Source organism: Erpetoichthys calabaricus, chromosome 3 (genome assembly GCF_900747795.2).
Source record: "Erpetoichthys calabaricus chromosome 3, fErpCal1.3, whole genome shotgun sequence".
Lineage (NCBI taxonomy): Eukaryota > Metazoa > Chordata > Cladistia > Polypteriformes > Polypteridae > Erpetoichthys > Erpetoichthys calabaricus.
The window spans coordinates 226813190-226828696 of record NC_041396.2 but is presented as its reverse complement, the minus strand read 5'-3'; the positions used below and the strand labels follow the sequence as shown (position 1 = coordinate 226828696).

Below are 15507 nucleotides of genomic sequence, written 5' to 3'. Positions count from 1 at the left end.
GGCTCGCAAAAGAGAGAGACAGAGAGAGGGAGGGACGCATAAGGTAGAGAAGGCTTGTTTTTTTTTTTCAGTTCTGTTTACAGTGATCGGTTCGTAGCCTGCGTTGTTGCAATGTTACCTTTCTTGGTGGTTTATTAAATTACGGATTTTTCAAATGTTCATTTTTTCCCCTGTGCTTAAAACTCATTAAAAAAAAAGTGTTTTTAGCAAGCGGTTCCTAGCACTATAGCGTGAACTATTGCAGTGTTAGTTTTCTCTGTTGTTCAAGGTTTTCTCAGTGTTATTCAATGTTTTTACATTTAGTTTACTATTACGCAGTGCATTCTATGGTGTAATTAACTATATTTGAGCTTAAAAATTTAAAAAAATATATATATTTACATACAGTTCGTACGGTCTGGAACGGATTAATTGTATTTATATACAATCCTATGGGGGAAATCGCTTCGGTTCACGACCAAATCGGTTTATGACCAGAGTTTTGGAACGAATTATGGTCATGAACCGAGGTTCCACTGTACTTGTACCACACTGCCAACTAGAGAATGTGGTTAAACAAAGTGGTTACTTGGTTTGTATACATCAGTGATGAAATGAGCTGCTCCGCTTTTTAAATACCAAAATAAAATGTATTAAGTGTTCTGATACTTGAAACATGGTTTGATACTTCTACAACATGTACTGTGTCAATGTAGAGCCACGCAGTTATAGAAATTCAAAGAAAACAGCATACCGATTACAAAACTACTAATGCTACATTTTTTCGAGTCATTTGGTTTTTGAATGCAAACTAATATTTATTAGTACAATGGAACCTCGGTTCACGAACGTCTCGGTACACGTACAAATCAGTATACGACCAAAAAGTTCACGACCACACACTCGGTATACGAACAAGCCAGTTTCCCTTTCGGTTTGCACATGTTCAGTCTCTCCCTGTGCAGCGAGCAAGAGAGAGAGAGCGCAACACACACACACGAGAGAGAGAGAGAGACACAGACACACACACACACACACACACACACACACAGAGGCAGCGAGAGGGAGAGACACACACACACAGGCAGCGCGAGAGAGAGACGCACACACACAGGCAGCGCGAGAGAGAGAGACACACACAGAGAGAGAGACGCACACACACAGGCAGGGCAAGAGAGAGAGACGCATTCACAGGCAGCACGAGAGAGAGAGCTAGATGCATAAGGTAGGAAGGCAGTTAAAGAATGCACTAGGCTTGATTTTGTTTTCTCTTCTGTTTACAGCAATCAGCTTGTAGCGTGCATTGTTGCAATGTTACTTTTCTTGGTGGTTTATTAAATTACGGATTTTTTCAAATGTTCATTTTTTTCCCTGTGCTTAAAACTCTGTGTTTTTAGCCAGCGGTTGATAGCGCTATAGCGCAAACTATTGCGGTGTTAGTTTTCTCTGTTGTTCAAGGTTTTCTCAGTGTTATTCAATGTTTTTACATTTAGTTTACTATTACGCTGTGCATTCTATGGTTTAATTAACTATATTTGTGCTTAAAAACTTAAATATATATATTTACATAGTTTGTATGGTCTGGAACGGATTAATTGTATTTACATACAATCCTATGGGGAAAATTGCTTTGGTTCTCGACCTGAGATTTGGAACGAATTATGGCCGTGAACCGAGGTTCCACTGTATAACCCTAACATGTGAAAAAAGTAGTGAAAGCACATCCTGAATATGTGAGTGGTGTATTACCAAAAGTAATGCGGTCTCTCTGTTCCATTTAATCAAATACAAGTACAGGTAATGCCAGTCTAGCAAATTTTAAATTCTGGACTTGTACACAGGTTGAGCAATAACAAAATCTTATCACTCATGTAAGATGCTCTGAAAACAGAACATGAAAGGCTGTTTCTTCAAGATTTCTCGATTAATGTAAACTGACAAGTCTGATTTCACACAGGAAGCCTTGACGTTAGGACAGATCACAGCACCAAGAGTGTGTGATATTTGAAATCTGAATCAATTTGACTCATCCATTAAATATTACTCTTTAGTAAGTCTTTTTTTTACAAGCTAATGATTGCAATTACAAATTTAAAATAGCAAGTGTCAGAAACCTTACGCAGAGATTCTCTTGCAAACTAGATTTTAAAAGCATGTTTTTACAAAATGAAGAACTTGTTTTAATGAAAATTATATGGAATTTTTGAATCCACAAATTCAACAGTACATGTTTTAAACAGTGTTTTTCAGTTACTGGTGAGAATGTCAGAATAAAATTCGACTGTGCACATGGTAAGATAAATCATGTACTCCATTATGTGATGATTCTTTGTAAGCTCTATGTTGCCCATCTATACTTATAACATTCCCCAACTTGTTACACAGGAAAAAAACCCAAATTAAAATTCAACATTTGCACAGTGCAGCAATTTACTTAAATGAAAGCTGGGCAAGTTTGATTGATACACCACTATTTTAAAATTTGCTATTACGTTTAGTATTTATATATGTTATACTGTATTCCAGAGAGAGGCACAATATTGTCTTGTTAAGTAATGTAGTTATTTTTAATTAAAAAGCTGGTGAAATTAATTCCTGTTTTTGTCGTGGTATCCAATATTGTGACATTTCACGGTTATTGGTATCAAATAGAAAAATTCTGCAGGTTATTTATTTTAAAACATTTACCAACACAGTAATTAATATATTTACAGCCAGGTAAATCATATTATGCACCCAATGTTCTTAACAGTTTCTTGAATCTTCCTGTACTGTAGAAAAAGTAATGTACTTTACAAGGCCAGGGAAGAATCAAATCGGGGCGGTTGAAATTCTGAGAAGGGAAGCGAAAGTTTATTTTTACTTTCAATCCCAATGAACAGCACAGTAAATTCTCCATTGGAATTTGGAACTATAAAATTGCACAGACTTTTACTGTTTTATTTGATTGAAGTTTTATTATCCTATTACTAACCTCTGCTTACAAAATATGGTTATATATGTGACTTCTTCTAATAATCCTAACAGATTCAGAGAACCAGTACAAAATATTTATAAATGTTAATGCAAAATGAATGTGCCATACTCACAAACTCAATATGAAAAAATGCCAATTACACAGTTTACACCAGCGGTTCTCAAACTGTGGGGCGCGCCCCCCGAAGTAACAAAAAAGGGGGCGCAAATGTTGCCATATGTGGTGTAATTTCGCTATTCGCAGGGAAATTTTAAACTTGTAGTGGTGTATCGACAGCAAAAAATATAGGAATACATTTCATTAGGGTTTCAAAAAAACGTTAGGGGGGGGCGGGATTACAACTGTTATGAAAACTCGGGTTGCAAATACTTAAAGGTTGAGAAACGCTGGTTTACACCATATTTGATAATGGAAAACTAAATTCACACAAAAGAAAATGACAATGGCTGCCATTGTTATTCCCACTTGTATTATTTCAACACATAATGGAAACAGAGTAAAATTGATGAATGAGGGTTTTGGCTACATGGATGTGTCACCTCTGATGTTATGCGAACTGTTAGTTGTCTAATCACTGACAAACTACAAGTATTCTTTAGGCACAAGTTATGCAGGTGAAAGTGTTCTTTGCATTGGAATAGGTCACTGCAGCTGTTATCTCCATCACCTGCCTCTTATCCTCCCATACAGTATGCAGTTGAACAGCGAACATCACATGGAACTTTGCTTAGCAGGTACACTTTAAGGCAGAGATGGCCTCTTTGTATGCAGTAATGTCTTATCTTTAGATGTTCCTACTGCTTAAACCATCCAAGGAAAAAAAACAAACCATATGCAAACAGGACAGCTAACCCTACCTGTGCCAAACTCTTCCTCTTCTGATCCTTGCTCAATTTTTTTTCACACTCATCACTACCATTTAACATGGGCAAAAGAATGCTGGAGATTTTGCAGACTTTATTTAAAGTTCAGATGCAAATGTGGAAAATCAAATAAAAGTGCCAAACATCCTGATATTGGATTTTGCATATTGATATTTCTCAAATATCAAATTTAATGTTTGAAGTATTATCCTGCCCTAATCACATTAAAATGCTTGTACACAGATGAAGAGTCAGTCAGTCATTTTCTAACCCGCATAGTCCTGAATAGAGTCGTAGGGATTTGCTGGATCCTATCCCAGCTAGCATAGGGCACAAGGCAGGAACAAATCTTGGACTGGGTGCTAGTCCATCACAGGGCAAACACACACACACACAGGCTAATTGAGGGTCACCAATTTACCTAATCTGCATGCCTTTGGACTGTGGGAGGAAACCAATGCAGAAGCAGGAAGAATGTGCAAACTCCAAGCAGTGACAGATGAAACTGGTGATACTGCAGATTCAAAATTGTTCAGGCAAACATACAGGTGCCAGCCTTGCTAAGAAGCTCACTCCTTTCATTTAAAACAGGGAAACTGAATACTGTATTTAAATTAGATGAACCGCCTGTTCTTACTAAAAGTGTTATGATAATGCACAAAACATTATGGCCACTGGTTCTTGCAACCCTGTAGGTTTGGGCTTCAGTAGCATGTTTTGAGCTTGCTGCTATATATTCCATATCTATAGTCATTTTTGTAGTCATTACACCATACTAATAACCATCACTAAAGTAGTTATTTACTGCTTATCAAGATCATGAAGTTGAGAGCTAAGAAACAAAACAGCAATAAGCAGAGGTAACTGAAACATAACATTAAAATAATCATGAAAATAACATTTCAAAGAATATGGAAAACACATGGACAACTAATGCAATGAATTTCAAAAAGTAAAGATGATCGCATGAAACATTAAAAATCAAAGCAATGATGTAAAGAATAACTGTACATACATTTCAGTCAAATTCAGCCAAATAAAGCTCATAAGCCTACTAACAATGTTGAGTTAGGAGGTACACAAAGGATATATACTCGTGTGCTTATAGAACTGGAATAATAAAAAAAGGTCAAGTGAAAACCAAATGTTATTGCCATCCCAATATCATTCAGAAGATCTATCAATCCATTTTCAGAACCCCTTTATTCAAATTCAGAGTTTCAGGGAGCCAGCACCTATACCAGTAATGCTTAAAATAATAATGCTGCTGAAATAAATAACATAAAAGTATACAACAGATTCAAACCTTATATCCTGGTATGGGATAAAATCTTTATCCACAAAAACTTCATTGATTTTTGCCAGGACATCCATGCCTTCTGTAACTTCACCAAATACAGTGTGCACTCCATTCAGGTAATCCAAGTTCTCTCCGGTTGTAATAAGAAACTAAAACAAGTAAACATTTCAGGTACACAATGAATGGCAAATACCTTTCTAGAAAATAGTTACTCGAAAGGTAAAAAAACTAACACATTTCCAAGTAAAATAAATATACATACATGTATATATAGTTTCTGAGGGTCATCAGCTTGTATGATAGGCTCTTCAGAGCACAACAGCTTCAAGTACAGCTTAACGGAGGTTGAAAAAAGCAAGTCTCAGATTCTACTGTGAAGAGGAAACTTTGTTCAATCTGCAGTAGTCGACAGCCATTATTTCAAGGCCCTATATTGTCCATTAAGGAATGGCTTTCTTACTGCCACTTGCCCTGTCAAACCTGTAGCACATCTCCTATCATGCAAGCTGGTGACCCTCAGAAACTTGTCTTCTGATTGGGTTGCGACTTTGGGCTAGCTAGATCTCTTCCAGTTTCCATTTGCCTTTGGATTGTGTAGAACACCATACTCACTGAATAAATAAACATTTTCATAAACTTCATTTCAAAGAAAAGGTTTAGGTCATACAAAGTGTATTTTGTCTAATCTGCAGTTCATCATAATTAAAAGAATTGGTACATATTATCCTTCACATTGTTTCTTAATTGTCTTGAGGTGGCTGAAATAAGTCATTTGGCTGAATGTGGTTTACATTTCTTTGCCTGAAATCAGCTTAGCAATATTAAATCAATTAAACCATCTGTTACAATTGCAAAAAAAACACACACACATGGTATAATTTAAACTGACAGAAGTACTGAATCATGAAAAATAAGTTAGAAATGGATCACATTTGTAAAGTTCACTGTGCTTTAATCCATCAATTTAATATAAAGTTGTTATTTTCTGCATAAAGTAAAAAAATATATATATACCTGTGATCCATGCTGATCACTCCCATTATTCACCATGGACACTGTTCCTCTTTTCTTGTGTTTGATGCGAGGCACTTTTTCTGCATCAAAAAATCTAGCTTGATCACCATAAAGTTTACTGAAAGTACAAATTCCAACAGAATCATTGCTGTTTCAATTGCAAATATTTTTAATGCAAATAACATTAAAATGTGAATATGTAGCATCACTTTAAAAGTCATGTTAATAAAAAATACACTTTTTTTTGGTAAAGATACCATTTTTTTTTCTGCCTTTAAAAGTTGCTGTAATCAACTTATTTTCAGTATAATTAAATAAAAAGAAATACCTACACAAAAACTGAATCTCCACCCCGACCAGTACCTGTTGGATCCCCAGTCTGTATGACAAAGTCTCTCTAGAATATATAGAACACGAATTAAGAATGTCATGCAGATATCAATCATACAAGCAGAGCCAGACCTTTCTAAAATATACCTACTATACTGTATATACACAACATCTTACATATACAATAATGCATTTTGGCTAGGGTAAAAACCTTTGTCTGCTAAGGGTGCAAACAGGCTAAAGAGAAATGCGGTATCACATTTTGGGATGTAAATGCACAAATCAATGCATAATGGTTAAAGATACTTTCAATGTCACATTTAATCAATACGGTACACTCTGGATGCAGTGGCAACTTTTGTTAGCTATAACAGTAATGAAACATTAGCTATTTATTTACTTATCATTGTCTTATAAATTTAATTGTAAAAACAGAAGGTTTTATTATTATGTTCTCATAATTATTAATTCTCCTTATGTTCATGCCATTTTCTTGGTTTAGGTCTTCTACTCATTATTCCTACCCTCTATTAGGTATAATTTCATTTTTAATATTTTTGCTTTAGGCTTAATTTTTCAGGGCAGTGATTTAATTATTTAAATGTAGTTAATTTGTAATTGTACTCTATATTTTTGCCACAGTGTTTACTTTCCTCCTTTTTTGATATTATGGATTTTTATTTAGTTAATTAATTATATTAGCAATATTTAAATAAATAAATACATAAATGGTGTTCTTTTCTTCTTGCTGTTAGTTGGGTTTTTCAAGTTATCTCCTTTTTCATCTGTGTAACATTAGAGTAACATTCTGTAGTTTGAAACTACAATTTTATTTCATGGAAGAATTATGCTCTATTTTGCAGTAAAAACAGGCTAGCTGGAATATCTATCTGACGGTTATTAGATGGTGCCGTGAAAGGTTTTCTGCTGATCAATAATGGCATTTTTTTGACAATACATTGCTGGGAACTTTAAATTAGCTTCACAGTAACATACTGCATAAACCACATCTTACCTTACAGGCATGTTATGGCAGAAGCAAAAAGCAGATCTGTATGACAAACTGTTCATAACAATCATTGGGTACAGCATTTACCATTTCACATTTTAAAAAAATGATTATCTCCGATATTATTAAGAGATGGCAGGGTTGTGCAGTGGTTAGGGACACTTCCTCAGAGCCCCTCAACGTTGGGATCAAATCCTGCCATGGGCATTGTCTGTGTGGGGTTTTTCCCTGGGAACTCCGCATTCAGTCCCACATCCCTAACTTGTGTAGTATAGGTTCATTAGTAACTCTAAGCTTGTCTCATATGTGTTAAGGTGTGTATGTGAGGAAGTACGTCCTGTGATGGACAGCTTTCCAGTCTAGGCATGATTCATGTCCTGCACCCAGTGCTGCCAGGATAGGCTGCAGTGCCTGTGGCCATTAACTGGATGAAGTGGGTTTAACAATGAAACTATTATTATTAAACTTTAATCCAATACAGGGTCACAAGAAACATAAAAGTGCAATATAGGAGCTTTTCTAGACAAGAAGCCAATACATGAATGGACTCAATCACAGACATGCCCACATTCCTTGGTATTGAGCAATTTAAAAGTTATCAATTTAATGTAATGCAAGAGGACATTAGGGCATCTGTAAAAGCACACTGACATACTAGGGGGGAACTCAATATATTCAGGGTTCAAGCCAGGAATCAAACCCAACTTTCTTAGAGCAATGAAAATGATGCACTAACCACAAACCCATCACAAAGATCTTTGTTTAAGGTAGTCCTAAAAAAAAAAAAATCTCCAAGAAGGCGAAGCAAATTAGTACATTTATAAATTTGCTGGCATGAACAAACCTAAATAGAAAAAAGTAAAGCTCTTACTTGGACTTTGTGAATAAGACAGTAGTTGTAGTATTTTATCTTGCATAACTTCAAAAAATTCAAGGAAGCTGCGATAAGATTAAAGCAAAAAAAAAAAAAGAAAGGTTTTTAGTTTTAAATTTAGAAATATATATATATATATATATATATATATATATATATATATATATATATATATATATATATATATATAAAATCCACTACATATACAGTACAGCACCCTCCATAATGTTTGGGACAATGACACATTTTCCTTGATTTGCTCCACGGTTTAAAATTACATATCAAACAATTCGGATGTGATTACAGTGCACATCAGAGACTTTAATTTAAGGTTATTTGCATACATTTCAGTCACAGAATGTAGAAATGACAACACTTTTTCTACATGGTCCCCCCATTTCATGCCATCATAATGTTTGGGACATAGCAATGGTAGGTATGTTAAAACAATCATTTTTAGTATTTTGTTGCATATCCCTTGTATGCAATGACTGAATGAAGTCTGTGATTCATAGACATCACCAGGTGTCGAGTATCTTCTGTGCTGATGCTCTGCCAAGTCACTAATGCAGCCATCTTCAGCTCCTGCTTGTTTCTGCGGTTTGCCCTTTAGGTTTTCTCTTCAGCAAATGGAAGGCATTCTCAGTTGGATTTAAATTAAATGGATTGGTTTGGCTGGCCATTTAAGAATTCTTCATTTTTTATCTTTGCCTTAGCAGAACGTTTGGGATCATTATCTTGTTGTAGGATGAAGCACCTTCCAATGGGCTTGATGGTATTTACTGGAATTTAAAGCAAATAAGATATCTCTGTACATCTCAGAGCTGGCAGCAGTTACACCATCAAAGAAGATGTGTGCCAGTACCTGGGCCAGCCATTCATACCCAAGCCATAACACCCTCACCACCATGTTTAACAGCTGATGTGGCAGACTTTGGATTTTGGGCTGTTCTTTTTCGTCTCCACAATTTGTTCTTACCATCACTCTGATACAGGTTCACCTTTGTCTCATCTGTCCACAAAACCTTTTCCCAGAATTCTACAGGCTTGTTTACAGTAAGTACTTTTTAACAAACCGCAATCTGGCTGTCCTGTTTTTATAGTTAACTAGTGGTTTGCATCTTTCAGTGTGGCCCATCTATTTCTGTTCATCAAGTCTTCTGTGGATACTAGTCTCCGACATCACATCTGCCTCCTGGAGACAGTTTCTAATCTGTAGGACAGGTGTTTGAGAGGTTTACCGTAGAAAGGATTCTTCTGTCCCTTTGTGATTACTGAGCTCACCAGTGTATTTTTTCTTAATGAAATTCCATACAGTTGATTTAGGTAATTCTACGGCTTTACCAATGTATCTAATGGACTTAATCTTGTTTTCAGTCTCATAATGGCTCCCTTGACTTTCATTGGCACAGCTCTTGTCCTCATGTTGCAGAATGGCAACTTGTGTGCTGTACAAAGTGAAAGCAGGCACTGGGTTAATGAATTGATTGCAACTTACTAATTAGCTGGCACAGCCTTCAGGTCAGCTGTCAAATAAAGGGGAATGCGTCAGTGGTAGGGGTAAGATTGTTTTTTTGTTTTTTTTTATGAGTGTGTGTGATTGCTGGTGTGATCAGTAATGGAATACAGAAAAAGGCAGTGTTGGGCTGGTAAACAATCTTTAAGAGAGCTGGATGAAGTGCTGTGAATGCTCCACAGGTGTGTCAGTAATCATGTCAGTTGAGCAGTGGAACTGATGAGAGGGAGAGAGAGCACCAGGAGCTGAATGGAAAAAGGAGGTTTAAAGATGAGTGATATGCCCAAGAACTGGGAAGAAGTTGCTGCAGTAGTGGTTCAGATCTGCAGGGATAGTTTGGGGATGCAGCAGGCTGTGTCATGGAAAAAGACAGATGCAGCAGCCTCTGCAGATGGGCAAGGAGCTCTGGAAACCCAGCAGACTGTGGACAGTTCTAATCTCTGTGGTAGATCAAGGATGTGATGGGCTGCAACTTTAATGTCTCCCAATTATGGTAACAGAGAGAGAACTGAGGAAGGACGAAAAGGATTTTAACTCTCCACCACTTGAGATTTTACCTTGACATTATTGATTTTATTAGGTGACCGTAAGTGTAATTTTCAGTAATTATTGTCTAGCTGTCTATGGAAAAGAGACAGTATTTAACACCTGGGCATCAACATTCAATAACGTCAAAATTTCCAAGGTGAACCCATACCACTGGTGCCAAGCACTTCCTCACTACTCTGCAAGGAAAAAATACACTATCCAAAAGCGCACACCATGAACTCCTTACGCCAAGTGTTTACAGTCTACATACAATCTATACGTACATGACTTGTCTTACCCTAAAGTCGCTATCACTGGGGCATGACAAGCTGCAAACTTTTTCGCGTGGAAACAGCCGTTTTGGAGGACATTCTTGTAATTAATAATTCCATGTTCACAAAGCATATTTAAGGTTAATGAATGACTCATTTTCAACACGGCTGTCATCAGCCTTCATCGAAAGCAAGTTCCGACCCGATTCTACGCTTCTTGTATACAGTGTGGAGCGAATTAGTCTAGAAGAAGTCAGTTTTTTTTAATAAAAGTTAATACAAATAAGCACGAAAGAAAATGGAAATCAAATGGGTCAAAGAACGGTGTGTAAATATACTGTACTGTTTCCTTTGAAAATAATAAGGGCCTTTAAGTGCAAATAAACCCTACATGCAATTCCCGTGTGAATTGTGAGGCGGACCAGTGGATGTAACAAGGAAATTTCCATACCTCGTGGTCTTTCATCCGTATATAAGTCAATAACGATGTCTCCTAACGTCGTCTCCAACAATACTGCCATAGTCTCTGTGTCTACTTCAAAACAACACGCGTGGCACCAGATGATTACGTCACCTATCAGAGCATTGTTGTGACGTAATCCGTGTGCGTCAACACGTGAGTCGAAAACAGTCACGTACGCCTGCGTGAAACTAGAGCGCAAGTTGAGCAGGGAAAATGGATCATGCAGTGACAGATGAAATAACACTCTAGCAGCAAGCGCTTTTGATAACCATTTGTTAAAAAAATAAATGAATGACCGGCGTCATTCAAGTTACAATAAATTTATTACCATTATTATTGTAGTTGTAGCTGTTTTTAACAGTGTATAAAATAGTACATTTACTTGGGTGTGATGTTGCACAGTGATGAACGGGGCTGTAAACTTTCCTTTTTGTGTACGTTTGCAAAAAAAAAAAAAACTCAATGCATGAAAAGGTCACCGATCGCGTGCTCTTTATACATTGTATCGTTAATCTACAACTAACATTATGTTCAAGCAGCACACATAGAGGCCGATGATGAGCTAGTTATTGCCGGTCCAGGATGGGTTTACGTCTTGAGCTCAAAGCTGCTGGGATGAGCACCGAAACATCATAATCACATACTGGCTGGACCGGATACGTGTCCGATAGATTATTTTAAACAAATAAGTGTATATTTTGTTGTTCACTTGACCTTTATTAGGTTTCCCACATTTATTAACCCTTTATGCTATTTCTTTAAGATGAATGCTATGTTACCCTAAAATTATTCTTCCACAGTATTCAAGAGTCTGGGCACCTGCTATAAATTCAGAGTCAGATATGGAATGGAATATTGGACAGAGTAGCTCTGCACAAGAATAAAGCAGAGGTCCACTTATAATGGCTTTTTTGATAGATAGATAGATAAATAGATAGATACTTTATTAGTCCGCAAGGGGAAATTCACATACTCCAGCATCAGCATATTGATAAAAGCAATATTAATTAAAGAGTGATAAAAACACAGTGCAAGTTAAAAAGTGCAAGATGGAGAGTGCGAGGCAGGTATAACAGTCAATAACATTGTATAATATTACCGTTTACTCCCCCCTCCGGAGAACGGTAGGAGGAGGCATGTTCATACATTCTTTTGGGGACAGGGGGCTGGGTTAGGTGTCATGCCGTTAGATTAGGAGTGTTTTTTCTTAGAGTTAGGATAGTTAGTTTAGTTAAAGAGCCTTTTGCCGACTAGAGAGAGCATTAAAGAATAATGCAGAGATCACTCCTCGTCGCGTGGCGGATTATTTTGGGTTGCTGTCCGGGGGAAGTGACCCACTATTGTCTGAGGGAGTTGCCTAGATCTTTCTCTGGGTTTGGCAAAAGGTCTCACTAGACAGTAATGATGTTAAATGGATAGAGACGTCCTGGGTTCAAGTCCCAGGCACAAAGAAGTCCTGGGTTCAAGTCCCAGGCACGTAATCAATTTGGGACAAATGTAAATGTGCAACAAATAGCCCTGAATCCACCGGCTACAACGTTAACTGCTTTCTTCACGTTATGTCAGAATGACGCGTTTGCGAAATCTGAAGTGCCTACGTATTACACATGGAATGCGAGTAGAAAATCATTTGAACGACGCAAACGAGGAGAGCGAGTCGACGGACAACCTTGCATATTAAAAGAAACCACGATAGGCAGACTGTACACCGTTCATCCCAATCAAGATGAATGCTTCTTTCTTCGCATGCTGTTGGTAAATGTGCCCGGTCCAACGTCTTTCCAGCAATTGAGAATTGTCAACGGCGTTACACATGCCACTTTCCGCAGTACACATTACATCCAAATCAAATTCGTGCATTGTTTGCAATCATATTGACCGCCTGCGCCTTCATCTCCAACAGAGTTATGGGAGAAATATAAATCGCACATGGCTGAAGATATTTTCCGTCGAAATCGCAAGTAAAAATCAAATATAAACATGGATTTCACAGCAGAAATCTACAACTAAGTGTTGATAATGATTGAAGATTTGTGCTTAGAAATCGCGAACAAAGTTCTCAATCAATTGGGAATGCCATCACCGAATCGATCTGCTGCTGCTTCGTTCGATGTAGAATTGCGTTGTAAACAAAATTACAACACGGGTGATATTTTGTCGTATGTGCAATCAAATATTCCTAAGCTAACGCTTGAGCAAAAAGGCATTTACGATCAAATAATGCAAACTGTCAATAACGGGGTTGGAGAAATCTGGAAATTGGGAACAGAAAGGTGCCGGTTGATCTGACCTCAGGACGAATTTCATTGCCTCATAACTTCTGTAATTTAGTGACGTCAAAAGAAGAATTGGTTGAAAAAGTATTTCCCAATATTCAATCCAATTATAAGAATCACGATTGGCTGAGTAAACGTGCTATTCTTGCGGCCAAAAACAAAGACGTCTACGAACTTAACAATATTATTCAGTCTAACATTCAAACCGAGGCAGTCACATAAAAGTCCGTCGACACTGTTGTGGAAGCAGATGAAGCGGTTAATTATCCAACAGAATTTTTGAATTAACTCGATCTGCCAGTGATGCCACCGCACGTACTCCAATTGAAAATCGGTGTGCCAATTATCATGTTGCGAAATATCAACCACCCAAAGCTTTGGAACTGCACGCGGCTTGCAGCAAAAAAAAAATAATGAGCAACGTCGTAGAAGCAACAATCTTGACAGGACCTTTCAAACGTGAAGATGTCCTCATTCCTCGCATTCCTATGATTACAATTCCCAATTCGATTGGCGTTTGCAATCACCATCAACAAACCTCCGGGCCAATCTTTAGAATTGTGCGGTTTAGATCTAGACACGGATTGCTTCTCACATGGACAATTATATGTTGCGTGTTCTACAGTCGGCAAACCAGTCTCTATATCTGCACAGACAATGGAACAACAAAAAATACTGTATATCCACAAGCATTGTGAAATTAAATATATTACAAACGTGCGCTTTCTCTTTTCTTTCTTTTTCCATTTAACCAGACTGAGCCACAGCAACGCGTGGCCGGGTACAGCTAGTTGTATAATAAATGAAGAGTAATCAATTTACACTAAACATTATGTGGAAAATGTTAACTAGTAAGAACAAGGAAAATGAGAGGTTTATGTAGAGTTTGTATGTTCTGTGAAAATAAATGAGTACGTATTTTTTTGTGCCAGGCAGAGAATGTAAGTAAATAAGACGTCTTGATGCACAGCGAATTTAAAGAAATGTGTGTATGAGATGACGTGTTGAAAGAATTGTTTCATGTGTCCGAAAATGTTGTTCTGTGCCTAAGAAATGTGTGAATGGGACATCTTTGTCTGAAATGTACTTGTATTAAACTGAACGTTTAAAGTAAAATATATTGTGCACACAAATTTAGAAATACAATTATAATTATAAAACATAAAGGAGACAATTTCTTTCAAGGATAAAATGCTGCTGGTGTGTGTGTGTGTGTGCGTGAAGGTGCATATTTGTTATGGACATTGTTTTAAATGCTTTTCATGCGCTGTTAGGTGATTGAAGTAGGGGTGATATGGTGACGCAATGGTTGGCACTAAGGTTCAAACTTGGTATATTTTCTGCATGGAGTAAAATAAACATAAGGAAAAGTGTAAAAATAAATAGTAAATGCTAAATAATAACAATAATAAATAAAAACGAGTAAGTGTAATGTGTTAACGACAGTTTAAGTTTGAGTATGTTGTGCAATGTGAAAGATCTCTGTGACTGAAGTGCATTTCAAGGAATTTAAGTGATTTTGGGAATATGTTTTGTTAGACATTGTGTGAAAATATGTGGTGTTGTTTTAAATGATGAGGAAATTGACAAGGTGTACATAAATGTTTTAAATTTAAACTTAAAAAGTGAATATGATTAGGTCCAATGAAATGTTTCCAGATTTAGTATAAATGTGTGTGTCTTTTTCCTTTGAGTACTTACTGGCCATGCTTAAATGGAAGAAAGTTCTTTTAGTAATTAAAGAAAAAAACATTCTCTAGGATAGCAAGAAAACTGGTGATGAACAGTGACTTCCAGTCCAAGTAGTGTTCTTTACTAAGATATGTTGTACAAAAGGGGGGTTAACTAACAAAAAGGGTAGACTGTGCTTTTTCTGCAGATCATCGCTCTGGAGAAGCTGCAATAGCATCTCAGGATGACAACGAAAAAAGCATGCTTGGACTATAGCCTTAACAAGAGGTCATGGGTAAAAGAAATCAATATTATTAAGCATAGCTAAATTTTATATATCAAAATATTTTCTTTAAAGTACTGTATGTAATGGTGTGATGCACTAACTACTCTGAGAGCATTTTTTTTAATAAAAACAAGATTTTAAATTATAAG

The 15507-nt window shown here is 36.8% G+C and overlaps 1 protein-coding gene across 1 annotated transcript in view; it reads right to left on the bottom strand.

Moving 5' to 3' along the window:
* The window catches only part of ppil4 (peptidylprolyl isomerase (cyclophilin)-like 4), a 44683-nt gene extending 33432 nt beyond the window's left edge, over positions 1-11251 (bottom strand). The window contains exons 1-5 of the mRNA XM_028797873.2: positions 11114-11251; positions 8344-8411; positions 6466-6530; positions 6134-6251; positions 5126-5268 (exon numbers count right to left, since the gene is read on the bottom strand). Of these exons, the coding sequence (XP_028653706.2) occupies positions 5126-5268; positions 6134-6251; positions 6466-6530; positions 8344-8411; positions 11114-11183 (464 nt within the window). The 5' untranslated portion in view covers positions 11184-11251. The remainder of the gene's footprint in view (positions 1-5125; positions 5269-6133; positions 6252-6465; positions 6531-8343; positions 8412-11113) is intronic.
* Between the last annotated feature and the right edge of the window lie 4256 nt (positions 11252-15507).